General features: G+C 42.3%; 1 protein-coding gene across 2 annotated transcripts in view; it reads right to left on the bottom strand.

Annotated features, from left to right (window-relative positions):
- The window catches only part of KDM6A (lysine demethylase 6A), a 307,417-nt gene that overhangs the window by 58,086 nt on the left and 226,919 nt on the right, over window positions 1–22,412 (bottom strand). For both annotated transcript variants that reach the window (XM_054973328.1, XM_054973329.1), the window contains one exon: window positions 4,778–5,553. In XM_054973328.1, the coding sequence (XP_054829303.1) occupies window positions 4,778–5,553 (776 nt within the window). The remainder of the gene's footprint in view (window positions 1–4,777; window positions 5,554–22,412) is intronic.

The following is a 22,412-nucleotide window of genomic DNA, read 5'->3' as shown; positions in this document are numbered from 1 at the left end:
AGATTCTCTTTACAGAGGCGTGATCTAGGGGAGCCCAGTGACGCCTGGTGTGAGCTTTCGGGGACCACAGTTTTCTTTGTCAGATGCAACTGGCAGGGAGAGCTGTGGTTACCGAAGGCTTATACTACATAGGAATTGGATACCTTCACTGCTACGAACTGACTGCACACCAAAAGGAAATGTTTACATTTCCAAGCAAAGGAATGTTTTGATTGCCTCTATGCTAATTGCATTCTGCCTTCTTGTGATTTATACTCCCCTCCTTCCCTCTCTTTCCCCCTCCTCTTCTGTATCTGCCCAGTTTTGATCAGGCATCTGACGAAGAGAACTTGATTCTCGAAAGCTTATGCTATAATAAAATTGGTTAGTCTTAAAGGTGCTACTGGACTCTTTTTGATCATGCAAGGGAAGGATTCTCTTGTATTATAAGAAAGGAATGCTCTCTTATTTCTGGTTTCAATGGTGCAAACAATTGAGCATGTATAGTCATTTCTCTTCCTATCCAAGGCAACTATGTCTTGTGGCCACATGAAGCAAAGACTGGCAAGAAGAGTGGTGGTGAATATTCTCTCTTCCATTCAACTTCCCATTCACTTGAGGCAAGTTAACTACTGCTTTCAGGAGAACAAATAGCAACATCAACTCATTTCCTTTTAGCATGTTATTCTCTCATGCACTTTAAAATTGTGGCACACAAAATAAAAAAGTACAAATGATCCTGTATTATAGGGAATGCATGTTCTCTTTTCTCTCATGTAGTCTTAAAGGTGCAAAAGAATGAGTGTACACAATGGTCACCTCTGCTGAAAAGAATCAATAGGGTGTAGTCTCAGTATATCTACTTAAGGCTTAAACACAATATTAACAACTTCTCACCCCAATTCTAGAAAAAGAATGATATACATTAAAATTTCTATGATTTTGAATGATATACATTAAAATGTCTATGATTTAAAAAAAAATTCTAGGATAAACAAGTATACTGACAGAGAAGAAAGTAGACAGCAATTTGTATTCAAGGAAGATTAAGTACAATTATTTATTAAACATGCTGACTACTATTTCATAGAAACAGGAATAGTTTTTACCAGAGTCATGTCCATCATCATTAAATCAGGCCCACTATGGAATTTATCAATTTCTCTTCAATTGTATAAGATCCACATTTTCTTTTAGTTAAAAATTTCAAAATATGATAGTTGGGATACAGTAATAAAGTTATATCAACAATAACTAAGGCCTCAGAAGTTAGTTTCTATGTAAAGATACTCATGTATGTCCAAGCACGCCAACTGCTCTGAGGAAGTGGATGAACATGAAAGTGGGATATGGTACCTTATACAGAACTCTACAGCTTTACTTACATGCAAATTCTAGGAAAGCATTGGTATCAATAGTAATTGCAGCGTTGGGACAGTCTACAGGTGTGAGTAACAGAAACCACTCATCCCTTACTAGATATATTATTTCATAATAAAATTGTTCAGGAAACTTAGAACAGTTCCATAGGCTTGGAAGCTATGAAGTGCAAGTGCAAGGATGTTCAGAATACAGTTCTTTCCTCTCCTCCCTCTTTCCTTAGGCTGCTGCTGGAGGTTCCAGGACTTGCATGAACAAAAAGCCATGGGTCGCGTGGGGGCAGGGGGGAAGGACACTGGGTAAAAGTCACCTTCCCTTTCTTCTTCTATCAGCAAAGGTTCCACTGTTGCAAAAAAAAAAAAAGTACTAGTACAAGGTGATGTTTGCCCAGTGTTTCACCTTCTTTACTGCAGCACCCCAGGCAGTGTGGCTTTTTGTTCAGCCAACAACCAGCATCAGTTTTTTGAAAGATTCAAGGGAGCAAGCAGTAAAGATTCAAAGAGCAGGCAGAAAAGTACCACGTCTCCTGCTGTGCTCACATTTCATAGATACATCTCTTGGTAAGAATATAAATAAAATAAATTAATTTTATAAATATTTACGTCTTTGCAATTATTTGATTTGAAAATTACATATTTTATTGTAAATTTAAATGTATTTAAATAAATAATTTACTATTTAAAAATAAAATAATTTAAAATTAGCTTATTACATGTGGGTGTTACAGAACGTATGTTCCTGTTCAGATTTTAGCAGCTGAACCTGTAGGAACATCTAGGCCATGCAGTTTAAGATGAGAAGAAAGAAGACACTTTATAAAACAGTTTCCTGTTTCTAAATGAAACGAATGTGCAAGTGTAAGAGAGCCTATGACTCCTATAGGACTAGCAAAGAAGGGACACTTGTTCCTGTCATTTCTATCAGATGATTTCATTACACAGTAAAGATTACCCCACCATCAAATTGACATTCTTGATTTTATGCAATATTTGGCCATGGTCAAGCTGGCAGTCAACTGACCATTCAAATAAATAGTATTATACTGATGTCTAAAGACAGTGATGGATCTTGATACAGTTAATATTTTAATTATTTGCCATGATAACTTTGTTGCAATTGAAATATATCTGTTAAAAGGCCTGCTAAAGTTCTATAAGCAAGAAACATTACCCCCACAAAAGTAATCTAGATAATGGCACCATGTGCAGTTAAAAGCTAACTTCCATGGGCTGTGCAGCAGATCATACTTCTGAAGAGGAAAGCAGCATGATGGTTCAAGTGTGGGGGCTTCCACAGAGAACACTATCAAGGAAAAAACAGCATCTTTGTATGTGCCATCTTTCTGCATGGGTTTGGATCTTAGCTACAAAAATTACATTTAACTGGTCGGAGACAATTTACCATTATTTACAATGTCTTGTAATGAAGTGGATCAAGAATAAAGCATTTATAATAGACTAGAGGTATTTACATTGTAAATATAGTATTAGGTAATCTGTATTTCAAAGTATTCCATAGTGAGATAATGATGAAGAAAATGATAGATGAAATAATGTAATGATAGAGGAAATAATGTATGCACACTGATGAAACCTTAAACACAAAAAATTACAAAGCAATTTTTACCAAATCACAGAAATTATCCCATTGCTCTGCAGTCATTTATAAGGGGAAAACATGTTTACCTAAATTACATAAAACATACGATTCCTAAAACAAGCACTGAATGTGCAAGTGTAAGAGACCCTTACACCTCCAGAATGTTCTGTTCTGGTAATCTCTCTCAAGAATATAGCAGAGCATGACAAAGTCCAGAGAAAGCCAGTGATAAGCATCATGCAGTGGACCACCTTTCCAAATCAGTACAGATTAAACAAGTTAGGACACTTCAAATGAGAATACAAGTGGCGAATGAGTAGAAAAAAAGTTTGCTGTTTTGTAACGATTAAGGCATCGTGAAATTGATAGAAACTAAAGCATTCCCCCTCCCCCATGGCTGTTAAAAGGTGTATGTGTGGGGGAGTGTTTTGAACCACAGGCCCAATCAGGACTGGGACCACAAAGCATTTTCACAGCACTTTAAAATAGTGACAGCAATTGCATGGCAGCTATGAGTTCGCTGTCACATTAGTATGACTCTACATTTCAATACTATAAAGTACTAGGAGTCTTGTAATGCCTTTATACTTTATCCGAACTACCTTTCCCTGACATTTTAATATGGTTTTGTCCATTCCAATGTATACTGTAATCTTTCTAAGGAGGGGTAGCTGGCACTCCTAGTAAAGAGTAGTATGGACCTGAGCATTCCATTATTGCTCTGTTCTTTTTTAATTTAGCAGGGGTAACATCAATCTGCTTGCATATAAAAGTATAGCCTGTAGTCAAAACACATGCATCTGCCAGTGTTGCTAAACCTTTACAAGCAATCCCTTATTTCTGCCTTCCATTCAATCTCTCCGTATCCCTCCCTTTCCTTTTCTCAAAGAGCACTCCCTTTTGAAACCTGTACTTCTGTGCTTCTGTAGTAATCCTTCAGGGTTTCTAAAGTGCCAGCTGGGAGAGAACTTAGGGAAAAGGCAAAGATTTCCATTTATTGCTTAACATACATGCATACTAACTGCTCCCTAGGACCTCCACAAGCTTTAAGAGCAACAGACAGCTCTAATACTTCAGTGTATTCTATATACTTGCAGCTGTTAAAAGACATGATAGAATACGACTTCAATATGATTGTTTTCATAATCATATGCTGGTTAGCAGGACCATGCAACAGAAGAGATCTGAGTCATTAGTATGCACACACAAACTAGGATCGAAATATCAGAATTGTCCAGGGGCTTGCAAACATCCAGTAGAACTTTTTGACCCAGTAGAGCTTTGCTTTTACCAGCTGTTTTTGCCAACTTCACTTCATTTATATTACATTTGTGAAACATTTATATTACGTTTATGAAACTTCCCTGAGTTTCAAAAATGGTATGCTGTACGCATTGTTTGGGGGGGGGGATAAAAAGTGTAAAGCCTCCTTGAGCTAACTCCAACAGCTGTGAAACCTGGTCTTATTGTCTATGTTACAAACCTATAAATTTAAAAAGTTAAGAGTTTCAGATTTAAAATTCTTTGATATTCAACATATAATGAAGTAATTTTTGGCAGTTATTGTCAAGCATGTTTTTCATATAACCTTCATTTTAAAAAAGATTTTTTTAAAAACACAAAGCTGACATGATCTTTGCTCTGAACACTGTTATTCTTATAAGGTATATTTCTACATGAGAGGCAAAGCAAATTTATTGACTTACTACTTCATAGTATAATGCTTCATATTCCTTTAAATAACAACCTCATTATTTTCTTATCAAATCAAAAGGAGCATGAAATGCTGTATTTTTATTAAAGGAGACCAAGCACTTACCTGCACGCTTTTAGGACCTCTGCAGAACTGGGATAGATAGATACCGACATTGATGGTATGATCTGGGAATTAGGTTTGTGACCAATAGGAGGAGGGTCAGTTTTTATGGGGCTCTGAGAGTCCTCCAACGCATCTCCATTAACTGCATGTCCACTATGAGGGCTGTTAAGGCTGGTAACACTGTTTGTGGTAGTCTGTTCGGTAGATTTTGGAGAAGGTGTTGCTGTAGAAATGGCTGAAGATGGTGAGGAGGCAACAGAATTTTCAGTCTTTGTATGAACAGTTGGATGAATGTTATTGACTTTGTCACAGGTTCCAGTACCCACATTGTTATTGGCTTTTCCCATCAACAAGGCAGAGAGCTGAGGATTGTCTGAACTAAGTAAACCTGGTGACTTAGAATCTCCATGGCTAGGGCTAGAAACAGCATCTGCCGTCACCTGATGGACATGATTAGGAAGTCCTTCTACACTGGCAGTGCTGTTAGGTGTCTCTCCAGAATGCCTGTTTGTGTCAGGCACTGCTGATGTGTTTCCTGAAGGCGTGCTCTCTTTGGTTAAGGTAATGCCTTGTTGTCCACCTGAGGTAGCAGTGTGAGAGGGGAGGTGATTGAGAGCAGCCCCCTGTGTTACTGAATTGCTAGGCATGGTAGGGTGTCCATTCTGATTTTGAATACCAGTGCCAGCTGCCTGGAGATGCTGGGAAGGCCCAGTGGAAGAGAGAGGTCGTTCACTATTAGGACCTGCCAAATGTGAACTCTGACCTTTGTGAAGCCCCTACGGAGAAGGAAAAAAAATGAGCAAAATGTTGTTTTATTTAAATATCTACACATAAATCTATACAGCATAGTCCTGGATTTTCTTGACTGAATGGAAGGCAGACATATACTCTGAAACTCAGGACAATAGGATGCTTAAAGATCATAGACATCAATTGCACTTTTACATTTAGCACATTTAGTTATATACTCCAAAAATAATAGGTTGATCAAGAGCTTAAGGGATCACAAACACTTTCAGCTAGTTCTTCACACTTTTGAGCACAAGTTTTTCATGAAATATTCTCCACATAATTATGTGAATGTCAGGAGAAACTCCCCTGCCATCAACTCACAGAAGCGTTGCAGAAGCACTAACAGCACTGAAAGATGATTTTTTGTCTCATTCTGAACAAATATAAGGGCCAATGCATGGATTCAAAAAATTTGATGCTTTGTTCAGAGGGGAATTAACTCCCTAATCTTAAAAAACAGGATCTTGCCCGTTTGCCCTGAGGATAATATTTACTTGTAACAGATTACTGGGTAAGTGGCTATTTGCCACTGATAAAATATCTGTAATATGTAATAAAACAAATACCCTCAGGTCCAAGAGCACAGCAGCTATAAAGCTTCTTCCTACAAGTGTTCTGTAAATTCTTCCTCTAAGTTAAGAAAAATTTAAATATGTAAAAAGCTGTGATGTATAATCACCAGGTTACAGGATCAGTTTGGCAACCCACTTTTGCAGTCGACTCAGTTGGAAAAATTTCATAGGTTAATTTTAATGAACAGTTCACAAGCTGAAAACACTTTGAATACATTAACATTATATGTGCTCTGAGAGCCCTATGAACTAGAAAGCAACCAAAACATAACCTTCTCCATTTACTGATAGAATTTAAACTAGTCAGTGATTTTAAGAATTGTGAGCCTGAAGCAGGTAATATAATCTTGGTAATGTCACGCCAGCTCAGCCCATCAATGGCAACATGAGCAACCCTCACAGAGACCTAGGTTTCCATCCCCTGCCCTAAATAAATAACACTCTGCTCAAACTACCAATTGCCCAGGAAATCCAGTCTCTGCCATCAGTGGTCAAAAACCTATTGAGTAAGAATACTTTTAAAGACAGTATTTCATCTGTTCCTAGAAACCACTTTGAGGATTGTATGATAGAAAGATAAGGCATAAATATGTAAAATAAATCACTTGCAATCCAGAAACAAGGACTGTATGTAGACCCACTTCATCCTGTGGGGATTTTGTTTAAGTAACATGAAAAAAACCATTTTTCTTCAACACTAAGAAAATAATGCCCTCCACAAGAGATAACCTAGAACTGAGAGGCACTCTTGGAATGAGGAATCAATAATTCAAACAAAGACTTCATAATAAGACATGACAGAGCATGAGAGTTCCAGTCTTCACAAAAAATAAACGTATGTGCGCACACACACAAAGGTATATACTACAAGGGTGTAACAGCATGCACATGTATTTGTTACAGATTTTTAATGAAAATATACTAGTAAAATACCCTTTTATAAGGTTTACTAGAACATAATGCAATCTTTCCCACAGTAATAATTATTTCAACACAGATAAAGGAAAGGACATATAGGGATGGACACTAGGGATGTGTGCTTTGGGTATCTGATTCAGAAAAACCCCTGAATCGGACCCAATTTGGAAAGATTTGGTATTTCCGAATTGGGGCATTAGTGGCCTCGATTCGGAAATACCGAAGCAAAACTTTCCAAAGCGATTCAGATCGCTTCAGAAAGCTTCGGGGCAGTTGGGAGCAGTACTTTGCCAGCCGTTCGCATCTGCAAACAGCCAGCAAAGTTCTGAGCCAAAATCAAGCTTCTCGCGCTTCCTTATGAGAGAGGAGCGGGGAGAAGGAGTGACTCATTACAACCTCCTCCTAAGCCTTCCCATCTTGTAAAAAAAGGTGGGAAGCTTGAATTTGCTTCAGAACTTTGCTGGCTGCAAGCAATGCAATGCAAGCAGCCAGCAAAGTCTGCAGAGATTCCCACATAATTTACAGGATGAGAGGGGTGAGGAGGGGAGAGGGAATACAAGGGGGAAGAGGGAGGGGAATCAGGAAAGGAAGGGGGGAATTAGGAGTGTCCAATCCCAGTGCTGCATCCTCCTCCCAGCCAACGGATTCTCAGGAAGAAGATGCAGCAGGGGATTTAAATTAGAGGCTTGCCTTTTGGCCAGCCCACAATTTTCCTTGGCCTACATAAAGACTTAAGAGTACTTCCATTGGGACTCTCTGTCTCCATTGTTGGATGGCCTGCTGGACTGGGACTTCACTGAGAGAAGGAGAGGACTTCACTAACTTTGCTTCACCTGGAGGATTCTCTGTCTGCCTGACTGTCATCGCTGGACTGCAGGACTGGTGAGAAAGTCAGTCAGTGACTCACAGGGTTTTCTCTGGGGGGGGGAATTTTTTGCTTGTCTGGGTGGGGGGTGGGAAGGAGAGGGATTGTTTTTAAAAAGCTAATTTAAAATCTGATTGGGGGGAGGGGTTCTTGCTTCTTTGTGTGTGTGTGAGAGAGGGCCTTTGTTGGTGTGAGCAGCTTCTGGTTGGGGCACTTGTTTGAGGGGGGAGGCTGGTATTTATTTGCAGTGGGGGTGGGAGGATACTGTTCCTGTTTGAGTTGTGTGTGTGTTTTGTGTTGTTTTAAAGTTCACTTTTTCCTGCTTGGGAGGGGGGGGCTGTTCCATTTTAAAAATTTCCTGTTGCTGTTTTAATATTTCCCCCCTGTTGCTGGTGTGTGTGTGGGGGAGTGAACCTGTTCCTGTTTTTTCCAGTTTAAAAGTTTCCTGTTTGTGTTTTAATTTTTTCCCTGTTGCTGGTGTTGGGGAACTGTTATTGTTTTTAACAGTGTGTGTTGAGGAGGTCTAGGTAGGGTTCAGGTGGGGCCTTGCTCAGGGGTTCTTATTTTATTTGCTGTGTTTAAGTGGCTGGGCCTGAGATTTTAATTTCAATTTAATTTTGTTTTTGCTACTTTGCTGTGTGTGTGTGCAACTGTGTGTGTGTGTGTGTGTGTGTGTGTGTCTGTTTGGGGGTATTATTAAGAGGGGGCTTGCTTGGAGGTTCTGGTTTAAATTGTGTGGTTAAGTGGTTGGGCCTGAGTTTTTAATTTCAATTTAATTTGGGTATTGCTTCTCTCTCTCTCTCTCTCTCTCTCTCTGTGTGTGTGTGTGTGTGTGTGTGTGTGTGTGTAGGGGAGTTGGGGTTCAGGGAGCTTGCTTGAGGGTTTTGGTGGTTTTTACTGTTGTTAGTTGTAGTTTTGCAAATTTTACAGTTGTTGTTGGAGTTGGTGTTCCTTACAGTTATGGTTTGTTATCTACTACTGCTGTTCTGTTGGTTGGGTGGTTGTATTTGAAGTTATAGTAGTGTTTGGTAAGTTTACTTTGGGTTTCCCAGAGAAATTAGTTTTGATTTAAATAGTGGACTTGTGAGTTAGATAGGCTAGTGGTAGGCTTCTGTCATTTAATATTGCCCTCTAAAATAAATTGTTAGGGAACGGCTAGTTTCCCCCATTAAATAGGCTTCTGTAGGAGAAGAATCAGTAAGAGTTAAGTTGGGTTCTGTTAAAATATAAATAGGCTGCCCAAAAGTAGTCCCTTAAGTAGGGTTTCCCTGCCCACCTCTGGCTCCCTTGGAGCCAGGCCCAAGACATTTTTTGTAAAAGGCTTTCCCTTAACTTGGGGTTTAGGGCCAGAGTGATTCCTGAAGAGGAATGCAGCTGTTTGGTGTAGGTTTAAGTTCACATACATAAATAGGGCCCTTTAAAAAGATTTAAGTGACCATCTCCAGTGACAGAGCCAAAAAAACAAGTTTAGAAATAGGTAGAGGGGTGATAAATTCATACTTTGGGCTAGGCTTTAGATTTTATTTTTAAATCAACTTATAGCTGGTAGTTAGTGTAGGCTCAAGGGGGGGGGGAGTATGAGTGAGAGGAAAACTGAGAGGGGCCCCGGGGCAAAGGCCAGTGGTAAGTCTAGAGGGGTGGAGGGGAGGGGGAATGCAGCAGCTATCCCCCATCTGAGTGGAGGAGGCCCTCCCCTGCGCTGCTGCCGTTCACCAGCCTGGCTTGTGGTGACAGGAAGAGGGTTCACAAGGCCCTCTTTCCTGAAGCAGCTGCTGGAGGGCCACCCCCAACCCAGGTGTCTAAGGCAGGGGCTAGCAGTGGGTGGGGGCCTGCTGCTGAGGGTCCCCCTCCTCCAGCGGTTGAGACCCAGCTGCTAGAGGAGGGGCAGCATGTGGTGTCTCCTGGGATGGACATGGGACATATGACTTTTCCTGTGTTCCTGCTCACCCCAGGGACCCGGCAGATGTTGGAGGAACTGCAGGAGAAACCCCCTGCTGGGCGGTCCTCCCTTGTTTTCTGAGGCCAGCAGCAGGCCTCTCACGGCTGTGCAGGAGGAGAGGGTGCTGGAGGAAGAGGAAGAGAATGTGGCGGAAGAGCCCACATCTCTGCCTCTTCATCCTCATCCATCTCCAACTGCCCAGCCAAGAGTGAGACACGGTGTGTCTGCTCCGAGCACCTCACAGTAAGCACCTCCCCTGTGCAGCGTGGGGCCCCCATTACCTCCGATATCTGGAGACACTTTCAGAGAATGGAGAACCCCCAGTTTGCCCAGTGCTGACATTGTAGGCAACAGATCAGTTGCGGGAGGGATGTGAAACATCTCTCCATGTCTGGGATGCGGAACCACCTGAAGAGGCAACACTAGGCAGTGCTTCTACGGGGGGAGAGTTCAAATGGCACCACACGGCTGCCAGCTAGCCAGAAGGAGGCAGCCTCCTCTGGTGCTCTCCCCCCATGGATTCCTGTAGGGCAGGGACACCAAGCCTCTCTGACAGGAGATGCTTGGTACGCAGGGCACTAGTGTGCCCAGAGGGGGGATCCAGAAGGTGATGCAGCGCATCGTCAATATGATAGCAGTAGATGGTCAGCCGTTCTCCTTAGCCATTGTGGCCACCTTAAGGAGGGAGTTGGACGGCTGGATAGGCAAGGGCACCGTCACCATGGGATTCATGGTGATGGATGGTGGCCAGAACATGAGGGCAGCGGCGCAGCAGGTGAGCCACTTCAGCTTCCAGGGGCTGCTCCGTGATGCCTATCCCTGGTATGCGATCCCTGCTCCATGAGCAAGACTGTGGTGCCCTCATTTTACAGGGCTACCAGGGACCATGTGAAGGCACAGTTGTACCGCGCTGCCAGGAGAACTGTGCACTTCACATCCGACAACTGGACCAGCTCTAGTGTGCAGCATGCGTACCTTTCACTTACTGCTCACTGGTGACAACCCAAGGACCTTCAGGGTGGGGGTGAGGTGTCCAGTGTTAGGCAGGGATGGATGGGAGACAGCTGGGCTGGCTACCGCAAGGCCCTGCTCCACGTTGAGGTTCTCAACGTGTCGCACATGGTGGAGAACATCGTGGCCACCTTAAGGAGGGAGTTGGATGGCTGGATAGGCAAGGGCACCGTAACCATGGGATTCATGGTGACGGAGGGTGGCCAGAACATGAGGGCAGCGGTGCAGCAGATGAGCCACGAGCGCATTTACTGTGCAGCTCACGAACTTCACCTAGTGGAGAAAGCTGTGTGTGGGATGGTCTCCTCCCCGGAACCCCAGGACCCTGCAACTCGTGACCTCCAGTATCTCCTGCAGAAATGTTGGCGGCTCACGGGACACTTCTCGTGCAGTGTGAAGTCAACCCACGAACTGCGCCAGAAGCAGGCCAGGGCTGGCATGCTGGAGCATGTCCTGATCTCTGATGTAGTCACTCGCTGGAACTCCACTTGTGCCATGCTGAAGCGCTTGGTGGAGCAGCAGGCCACCCTCAAGGCGTGGCTCTCAGGGAGTGACACTTGGAAGCAGGAGGGTGAGTTCAGCCAGGAGGATTGGCTCACCATCTCCCAGACAGTGGAGGTTTTAGAGCCCTTCAAGGACTTCACTGTAGCAGTCTTGTCTGACATGGCGACCCTGGGTCTGGTCATTCCTCTGGTGCACACGCTCCAGAGTTCACTGGCCTCTTTTGTGGACCCAGACACACCACATGAAGACAGTGTTCTAGCAGTGCGCACGCTAGTGAGAAGGCTGCAGCAGGGCGTAGCTGCCAGGCTAATGCCACTCACACAGGAGTTGTACATGTTGGTGACCATGTGCGACCCGTGCATTAAGGGCACTTTCGCCGAGCAGGACAGGAACCTCACCCAAGCCAGAGATGCCCTCTGTGTGTGGGTGAGGCGTAGGCAGGCCAAGAGGGGCTGCCTGTCATCAGAGGGGACATGCAAGGGGCCCAGCCCTGTGAGTCCCTCTTGTGCCCCTTCTGAGCAGGCTCCCCCCGCGGCCACTGCCAGGATGTCCATGGAGATGGAGATGCTCCTGCGGGACCTCGGCCCCTCTGGGATCATGAGTCGTGTGAAAGAGGATTTGGCGGAGGCAGTGGTCAGGGATTACCTTGTGGAGCCCTGCGAGTTGCTGTCCACCGATCCGCTGAGCTACTGGGCCAAGAAGCAGTCTGGCTAGACCTCTCCCTTGAGGCGCAGTGGCTCCTCTCATGCCCTCCGATGAGAGTTAAAAGTGAGCGCGTGCTTTCTTATGCGGGCGACATTGTCAGCCCACATTGCTCTCATTTTCTCCCATGGAGAGTTGAGCAGCTGGTCTTCCTGAAGGTCAACTCTCGGCTCGTTGATTTCTCAGGAGTGGACTTCCAGAGTGAACGAGGTGAGCCCTCCTTGTGGCCTGCATCCTCTGCGAGTCTAGGACCTGGGGAATCGCGCTCTTCCCTATATTAAACTTTTAGAAGTAGAAAGAAATCCAGCAGGAGGAGGGTAGAACTCAGTGGCAAAGGGAATGCACTCTGAAATTTGGCCTCCCCCACCCCAACAGGAAAAAAAAATCTAAAACTGTCACAGACCCTGTGGGCACAAATTTATTCTGATAATTGATAACAGGCCCCAGAAATGTTGATTGCCACTGGAGGGAGAGACAGGTTAGATAGGGACTGGTTAGGTTAGGGACTTACAGCAAGAAACTCAAGAGTAGCAGCTAAACTTAGCTATGCTGCTGAGAAGAATGTTGTTTAATGTTGTAAAATGTTGTTTTTGTTAAAGTTAAAATGTTCCTATTGAAGGGGTGGGGAAGGAGTGGGGTTAGTAGGAATGGTGTGGGTGGGCGCCAGCTGATGATGAAGGCTACATCCCAACAATGCCTCACAGGTGGTTTCTTGTTCAGCATGAAGCTGGTGGGGGGTGGGGTGGGGAACCTCTGCAACTGTGCTCCACAAATGCCATTGTGTTGTGCTTGTGGCTAGGTACTGTTCTGCTCTGTGGTTTTTCCCCACTGGCTGAACTGAGAGCCGAGCTGCAGGAAATGAGAATGGTTCTGCTGGACTAAGTTGCAAGAGTTTCCCCCAGTTCAGTCTGGTTGGAATGGATGTGTGACACTGTGGTTTGGCTCCCTTGGAGTCACTATGGTTATGTTGGTGGTGGTGGTGGGGAGGTTATAAATGTAGTGCTGCTGTTGTTGTATGTTGTCTCCCACCCTCAGCTCAGAAACTCCAAGAAATAAAGTGCTTTTGTAAGTAATTGTGTGTTTGTTTGTGATTCTCTGATGTGAGGGTAGTTGTAGTACTACTGTCTAGGAGACTGTTGTGATATGCTGTGATGTGCCTTCTATGCCATGTAACTTAAAGCCAAGAAATAAAGTGTTTTTGCAAGTAATTGTGTGTGTGTGTTTGTGATTCTCTGATGTGAGGATAGTTGTGGTACTACTGTCTAGGAGACTGTTGTGATGTGACACTAGTGTCAAGTGCCTTTAATGCTGTAACTGAAAGCTAAAAAATAAATTTTTTTGAACTTGATTCAATGTATGTTTGTGTGTTATTCTCTGGTGTGAAGGTAAGTTCCCATCATAGGGAACAATGGGGAGTGGCTGGCCAGCCTGCTCTGGGGGTGGTGGAGAACTTGGAGGTGCGTGTCTGTGGTTCAGGTGTGCTTTCCCAGGGACGAGCTTGCACTCAAGAGGGTGCCCTCCACTGTGGCACCCCTGGCCTGTGCATAATTGCCCTGGGAAAGACAGTTTAAAAGTTCTAGAACAATGGGGAGTGGCTGGCCAGCCTGTTCTGGGGGTGGTGGGGAATTTGGGGATGCGTGTCTTTGTGTCTGTGGGGGGTAGATTGAAAGGGGGGTTATGATTATGGCCATGGATGCCACATGCCATGTGTTCCTGCTGTGGGAGTCTGTATTTTCCTGCAACAGGAACCAATGGAAAGTGGCTGGCCAGTTACTGCAGGGGTGATTAGTTTTTTGGGGGTAGGTGGTTCTGAGGGGCTGCTTGGGGTGTGTAGTAGCTGGACTGTGGCTGTGGCCATTGGCATCCACAATCCATGCTATAGGGGAGTCTTCCTCACAATAGAAATAAAATGGTGCAGTGGGAGAACCACATTTGGGGGGGCATAAAATGCCCCCCCCAAGTGCAATCTCCCTGAAACTTGAGGGAGGGTGGGAGGAGAGGTAGGAGCAGGTCCCCTGAAAATTGGGTGCATTTTGCTTGCAAAATGCCACCCCAAGCCACCTAGAAAGCCCCCTTGTTTTTCTCTATGGAGTGGAGGAGGATGGGGCACCTTCTTTGGGGAGGCCATACTTGGGGGGTCGTTAGAGGATAGTTAGGAGAAGGTCCCCATCAAGTTTGATTTGATTCATAAAGAAAATGCCCCCCCCCAGGCTCCCGGAAAGCCGAGAGCATGTTCCCCATTGAAAATAACGGCCGAATCTTTACAAAGCAAACCCGAATCTTTCCGAACTGGGTATTTCAAAGTGGCTTGCCGCCTCGGAATTCCATTTATTTCAATTTTTCCCCTGATTTGAGTAATCTGAATCACTCTGGCCCTGCACACCCCTAATGGACACCCCCCCCCAACTGTTCTGTTCCCACCTCAGTACACTAGACTGGACATCCAACTCAACCAAGACACAAATCAATTGATTGGCATTTGCACATGATTACTCTGAGTATGTAACAGATTCTTTTTCATAAGCTACAGAACATATTTGAGAGGAAGGTAATTTAAAAAACATAACGTTAATATCAGTTGAAATATTTGACATACTTATTCAAAAATATGCAAACAATTATAAAAATATTAATTCAGTAGTTTAAGCACGTTTCATGTGCAAAAGCTTGTTGATCACTAAGACATCCAGAGGGCAAAATGCTCTGTCATGATAAGATTAATTAAAGATACAGAAAATTTATTTTCTGATGTCAGTGGACATGTGTGTATGCGTGTGTTATGTGTTGTCTAGTCACCTCCGACCTATGGCGACCCTATGAATGAAAGATCTCCAAAACGTCTTATCGTTAACAGACTTGCTCAGATCTTGCAAACTGGAGGACATGGCTTCCTTTATTGAGTCAAGCCATCTTGTATTAGGTCTTCCTCTTTTCCTACTGCCTTCTGCTTTCCCCAGCATTATTGACTTTTTCCAGAGAGTCTTGTCTTCTCATGATGTGGCCAAAGTACAATAGCCTCAATTTTATCATTTTAGGTTTTAGGAGAATTCAGGCTTGATTTGATATAGAACCCACTGATTTGTCCTCTTGGCTGTCCATGGTATCTGCAAAATTCTCCTCCAGCACCAAAAATCAAATAAATCAATTTTATTCCTGTCAGCTTTCTTCATTGTCGAACTTCCACATCCATACATAGTAATGAGGAATACCATAGTTTGGATTGGTCATATTATAAAACAAAGAATTTAAGGCTAGCTATTTCTTATCTTCTATTAGGCAGAAGCCTACAATGAAAGCTGCCTCTTAAACTGGGGAAAAATTTCAAAGATGCTTTTCAGATCAATCTTAAAGATGAGTGAAGATGAAGAGAGACTGGCAGACTCAAGTCTGAATACCCACTATGCCATGGGAACTTGCTGGGTGAAGTTGGGCCAGTTACATTCTTTTGGCCTAACTTACCTCACAGGGTTGTTGTGAGGATAACATGGAGGAGAGGAATTATGTAAACTGCTTTAGGTCCCCACTAGGAAATAACGTGGCTTATAAATAAATAAATAAATAAATAAATAAATAAATAAATAAATAAATAAATAAATAAATAAATAAATAAAAGGAAAGCAGACATAACCGGGAATTACAAGGAACACAAAAAGATGAGAGCCTCATTGGAAGCACGCAAGCTGTTCTAGTGAGCTCAAAAGTAAACTGAGCCATGTCAATGACATATATAATACTTTTTACCAAAATCCTAGTCTTAGAAGGCCTTTAACTTCTCTGAGGTTTCAAACCACACCTTCAGTCATTGTAGTCTGTCGTTATACACAAATACTGATGGCTGCCCATTTTTAGTATTTGTGGCGCTACAGTCCCTGAAGATCTTCCGCATTATATTTTGTTCTGCCCTTTGTATATAGAACCCAGAAATAAATTTATTGGAGAAATCTTAAAAGGCATTGATAATTCTCCTGTAGTGGAAAAAATAACCTTCCCCTGATTTGGGTATGTACATCTCTTACAAATAGCACAGTTCACCCTAGCAGCTAAGAAAATCTTCATGAACCTTGGGGGGGGGGTCGTTAGAGGACAGTTAAGAGTATGTCCCCAGCAAATTTGGTGACATTTGGTCCAAAAATTTGACATTTGGACATTGGTCCAAAAATTTGACATTTGGCCACCAGAAATTTCTGAATTGAGTTTCTCATAGGAAACAATGGCTGAATTTTACTGAATTAGTAGTACTAAATTAAACTGGAGAATAAATTCGGTATTTCATTAATTCAAATCCTCCCCCTCCCGTTTGATATTACTGAACCAAATCAACCGATTTTTTTTCCTGTGCACACCCCTAACACATCCAGCACAATATAATGCTTGTGGGCTGATTGTGGACCTTTACCGAACCTTCTTTTGAAAGAATTCTATACCCCTACTGTTTAATAAATTTGTGCAGATGGTCATTTGTGCAAGCCCGATTAACAGTGGGACTGCAGAATTCCAATGCTTACATTTGTGAAGAAATGCTTTTATTTGTAGATTTGGACTGTGTCAAAACCTTCATTACCAGTTTGAAAAGTGTCTCTTACTTAAGAACAGGTAGAAGGTGAGGAGGGAAAGCCAGATAAACTAAAGCATCCAGCCTTGGTTTTAGTTGTGCAGATTTGGCCAAAAGACTTTCTGCTAAAAGTGTACCCTTCACGGTGTGTGTATATGGGGGATGGGAGACAGAGACTTGGAGGAATAAAATGCCAGACAGGTTCCTTCCTGGAACCTCCATGAAAAGCCTCTGACCTGCGCCTTTCACCTGCCCGGGGTGTGTTTTTCTGTGTGTGCAAAGAGAGATAATAAAATCTCCTAGCACAGAGAGGAAGCATTCTTTAGCTAATTAGAGCTGCAAGTTGAAGGAGCTGAGAGCTGACTTCTTGCAGGTGGCAGCCATTTATCATGTGGAGGCTAGAGGCCTGAACAAGGTGAGGTATGAGGACTTCTCAATAAGCTGGAACTTTCTAAGATACAGAGCCTACCTAAAAGATCTAAGTTAGGCATGTACAAAGGGAGGGATAGAGGAACTGCATTTTTACCCATTTCTTTTTGAGTTCTCTTGTTTGCTTTGGTGCTGCACTAAAAAGTGCAAGTGAGAACATTTTTCCCTTTTTAAAAAAATTAATGCTTTTTTAAATTCTTAAGTGCAGGTGGCTGTTCTCTGTACCACATAGATTCCCACTACTCAACCACACTACCTAAAACAGGTGTCACAGGTAGGGATGGTATGTTGGCAATTGGCTGATCTCCCAATAGTGCACAGGTGAAGTAAACAATCGCTATAGTAACCGGGTGCTAAGCAGCAGGGGACTGGGCACAAGGCAAGGCTCAAAGTGGCAAGCCCACCAAAGGGAGTGGGGAGTCTTGGCCCTCCCTACAGGCAACTTCCACAAAGGCCAAGTGGTGGCAGCAGGCCCAAGACAGAAGTTTGGGTTGGAGGGGGGACCACGTGGGTGGTAAGTGCCAGGAGGCAACTGTCACTGGTAAACCCCAAACACCTCAGAGGGAAAAAAGCAGCAGTGCTCATGAGTTAATGGGGCTGTTCCGTCACAACACTGCTCCTTCTGTTCTGGATTTAGACTCATGAGATAAAGCTGGTGTCAGTTTTTGTATTCCACTGCAACCACCCAGTGCTCTCTACTATCAAGCCAATGCGATAATTTCTTGGTGAGTGAAATACTTGTGTGTTCGTGCTGCCAAATTTAGCAAAGAGGAGGGGATATAAGTGTGAATGGGACAGGGCAAAGATACAGACTGAAGGAAGAAAAAGAGGGCAACAGAGGAAAAAAAGGTAAGAGAGAGACACTGAGGGGGGTGGGAAACACAAAATAAATATGACAAAGTGGTACAGAGAATACAAAAGCGCATGAATGATGATGAACGGAGTTCTAAGGTAGTAGTGCAGAGTGTGCTCGTGAAGACAATGAGAAAAGGGAAGATAACACAGAAATAGCCAAAAGAGGAGGTACAGAAACTGTGCAATGGGGTAAAGGAGAAAGGATGGAGATGATGAGGGCTGAAGAAAAACCTGTTAGCTAAGGAACTGAGAAATGTGGTAAAAGATGGTGGTGCAGAAAGACCAGTGGTGTAGAATGAAATGGATTGCAGAAAGAAATAAGGATGGTAACAGTCAAATGCTGCTTTAGAGAGCCACTGTGGTGAAGAGGTTAGAGTGTGGGACTAGGATATGGGAGATACAGGCTCAAATTCCCACTGACATGGAACATTACTGGGTGACCTTGGGCCAGTCATGTATAGTCAGCCTACTACCTCACAGGATAAAATGGAGGAGAAGAAAGTGATATAAGCCACTGTCATTCCCCATTTGGGAAAAAAGGAAGTATAAATGGAGTAAATAAAAATTGTTTTGTGGAGATACCTGAAATAAGAGTGATAGACATATGGGTCACACAGAGAAACTTTTGCTGAACTGCAACTATAACATGTATTGGTATCCAATTATGGCTCTGCAACACTGAGTATTTCAAAGTCTCCCCAACTTTTGGAAACTCACTGAATCCATACAAAAAAGCAAAACCTACAATATTTATTTATAAATACTTGATTTTGGTTAATAAATATGATATGTAGAATCTTAGGAACTAATGGAATAAGGAGTTAGATTACTAGATTTTGCCAAAGCAATAAGATAAGGCCTCCTTAAATGCTATACTCATTACTTCTCCAGATCTTAAGCCGCAACTTATTCTGCAAAAAATTATGTTTAGGGTATACTGGATAGCACAGCACCTTAACAGTAAAGACTAAGTATGAGGATCTAATTTCTAGCACTGTAATTTGCAGAACTTACAGTGAAATCCTAAACAGAGTTACTCCAGTCTCATTGATTTAAGTGGGTTTAGACTGGAGCAAGTTCCCTTAAGATTCCACACTGTTACTTTCTTAAGCATATGTTCTGCCTATGTCCAGTTATTCAACCTTTTGAGGAGGAAGTTATTGCTCATATTAATTTTGTATTAGAATATCAACTGACATTTGAGGATGTTTACGTACTTTTAAATTACCCACCTGTATTCTGGAATCTAACTGAGGGTTAACAAAAATGGACTGTAGCTAAGAGAATTATATTATAACATTGAAGAGACAAATGTTGACCTCCCAAAATTCAATGAACGGTGGATCTTACAACTTTATATTCGAACGTATGGCATATAGATGACAACTGTGAATGGGCTTATTTTTGGGTATCAGGAAACTTTTAATGGATGCTTATATGTAGATTTCTCACTATTGTTGTCATATGTTTATTTCAATTTTGTATGAGGCTTTAAAAAAAATTCAAATGAAATAAAATTGAAAAAGAAACAGAGACTTAGTAGACGGAGTTAAAATTGAAGTTAAATGTTTCTGCTATAACAGAAATAGTTTTTTAGCTAGTAAAAATATAGTGGTGGGTGGCCCTTAATTGTGTACCCCACTTATAAAATCACTATTATAAATATTTGTTAAGGTTTAAAAAATGTTTTGATCCAAAAAAAGAATACAGTCATGGAAACCAAGACAGATATGGCATCTGTGGACAAATGATTTGGATTTAACAATAAAACTATCTAGCAAATAACTTTGATCCTTAAATTATTAATAGGATTAGAATTTTTTTAGATCAGGACTGAACAAAATTAGCTCAGATCAGGTTCAGGTTTCATGACAGAACAATGATGGCCAAATCAACACGCCATAGCTACACCCATCCATTGCTCTGCTTCTAGCATCTGCCATGCCATAGACTAAACTGAACGAACACACACACACACAGAAACAGAGAGAGAGAGAGAGAGAGAGAGAGAGAGAGAGAGAGAGAGAGAGAGAGAGCATGGTGTCCCTTCTTTCAGTTCGAATCTGCCCACAAGCCCATTTCTCTCCACCTGTTCCCCTCCTGTATATCAGCAGCACTCAAACATTTGCCAACAGAAGATCAAATGACAACTAAGGTACTCAATTTAAAAGTGTAAATTATCCCTAGTTAAAAATGGAGAACATTTCATTTACAGATCTACAGCTTGTATCTTTACCAGACAAACACTTCTCAGCTTTCCATCACAACAACAACAACATTCGATTTATATACTGCCCTTCAGGACAATTTAATGCCCACTTAGAGTGGTTTACAAAGTATGTTATTATTATCCCCAAAGCAAAACACCCTGTGAGATGGGAGGGGCTCAGAGAACTCCTAGAAGCTGTGACTGACCCAAGGTCACCCAGCTGGCTTCAAGTGGAAGAGTGGGGAATCAAACTCACAGAGTGGTAAGCTGCAGTACTGCAGCCCAAGTTCTGCTCATGACTTCGATCCCGGTGGAAGCCTGGTTCAGGTAGCCGGCTCAAGGTTGACTCAGCCTTCCATCCTTCCAAGGTCGGTAAAATGAGTACCCAGTTTTCTGGGGGTAAAGTGTAGATGATTGGGGAAGGCAATGGCAAACCACACCGTAAAAAGTCTGCCAAGAAAACGTTGTGATGCAACGTCCCCCCATGGGTCAGTAATGACTCGGTGCTTGCATAGGGGACTACCTTTACCTTTACTCTTAACCACTACACCAAACTGGCTCTCAGTTAGGCTCTCAAACTTCCACAGTTTGGTACAGAACATGCAGAAAGCACATGCCTCCTCTTATTTTGCACTTTCCAAGAATTTTTAGTAGCTCTCTCAGAAAAACTCGTATCTTATTATTTGTTGAACTACAAAACTTAATATAGCAACTTTCTACAGCACTTCCCTGATGCAATGCAAGGGTGATTTACTTGAAAAATGACCCCCCCGAGTCCTACAGATAGCCCCCAGATTGATTTTCTCATAGCAAACAATGGCTGAATTTGACAGAATTAATTTGGTAAAAATATCTGGAATATTGAATCAAATTCATTATTCACTTTTTTGATCCAGATTTCACTGAATTAGCCAAAATTTGGTATTTTAATGTGAATATTGAACCAAACTGCATACCCTAATGTCAGCAGTTATCAATCCAATTTTGTTTTCTGCTGAAGCTGTGTGTGAAATCTTAACATACAGTTATTGCAAGGAAATTCTTCGATGTCATTTTAGTGATGGGAACATAGGATATAAAAACAAGCTATTTAAACATAAATCTTCCCCAAAGGACCTGTTTTCAGTTGTTGGGCTACTTGACCATATTTGTTAGGCAGAGTTCAAACAAATCTTATTTTTGTTAACAAAAATCTGTCTTCAAAATCAAGAAAAACAGACACACATAGCAATCATAACTTTACTAAGCATTTCCACACATGTAGTTTCTTAAACAATTGCAGGGGTGGTGGTGGTTCTTTTCTGTTGCACGTTGATTTGGGTGGTTAGTTTGGCAATGGTGGGTGATAAAACAGCATACTAATTCTAGCCAATTTGTGTCAAACAGCTTCAGACAGTTTGCTGCAAGGAGTGCCAAATATTTTATATCTACAGTATCCTAGAAGTAAATTGTCTTTTTGAAACATAGAACAATTGCTATCTTTGGTGCAATTCAAACCTCTACTTAATTTATTGTTTTGTTAGTTATGACGTTCCTCTAATTCCATGTGTACTATTCAGCAAGAATGTTAGTTTAAGAGGGGAACACTCCATATAATGGCAATTAAGGCAGTTTTTCCTGCAGCTGCTGAATGTTCTTTGTCTAGTACAAGTAGTTAATCTTAACGGTACAGGTAATAATGGAAACCATCCAAGGATGGGTTTTAGCTGACTGAACTCATGATCTTTAAGTATGCCTTACTTAAAGAGGCATATTTCAAGACCATGAGTTCAATCAGCTAAAAACTTTTTCAATCAACCATCCCACGGCAGTAATTATGCTGAGCTGAACAGTAACTTCTAACGCACACCCTACAACTCTAAATACCACATGCACAGATACTCCTTTGCGGCTCGATAGCCAGTTACTTTTTCCATTTCACAACAAGACACTCCTCCTTTCTTTTCAGAGATGTAGTCAGTGCTTGCTTTGGAAAATGTCTGCTATCCATCTCCCATACATGCTCCCACCCCAAACACAAGTGATATCTATAGAGCACAGTCATGAAGTAACTAAAAGGCACCAGCACTCTTAAGAGCTCAAATAAGCGAAATATGATCTTAGAAATACTGAAGTGTTACTTAAGCCTCCCAAACATACCTGTTTAGACTCACTAGTCAAAGCCTATTTGGAAGGCAAACCAGGTGTGAAGTGTTCTGTTTACTGAATAGGAATATCAATTTTCAGCTCTGTTACCCTGTAAAGCAACACAAACCATCTTCCCTAAAGATCTGTACCTGCTAGGATA

The sequence above is a fragment of the Eublepharis macularius genome, chromosome 3 (assembly GCF_028583425.1).
Source record: "Eublepharis macularius isolate TG4126 chromosome 3, MPM_Emac_v1.0, whole genome shotgun sequence".
Classification (NCBI taxonomy): Eukaryota; Metazoa; Chordata; class Lepidosauria; order Squamata; family Eublepharidae; genus Eublepharis; species Eublepharis macularius.
This window is presented reverse-complemented; position numbering and strand designations above follow the sequence as displayed.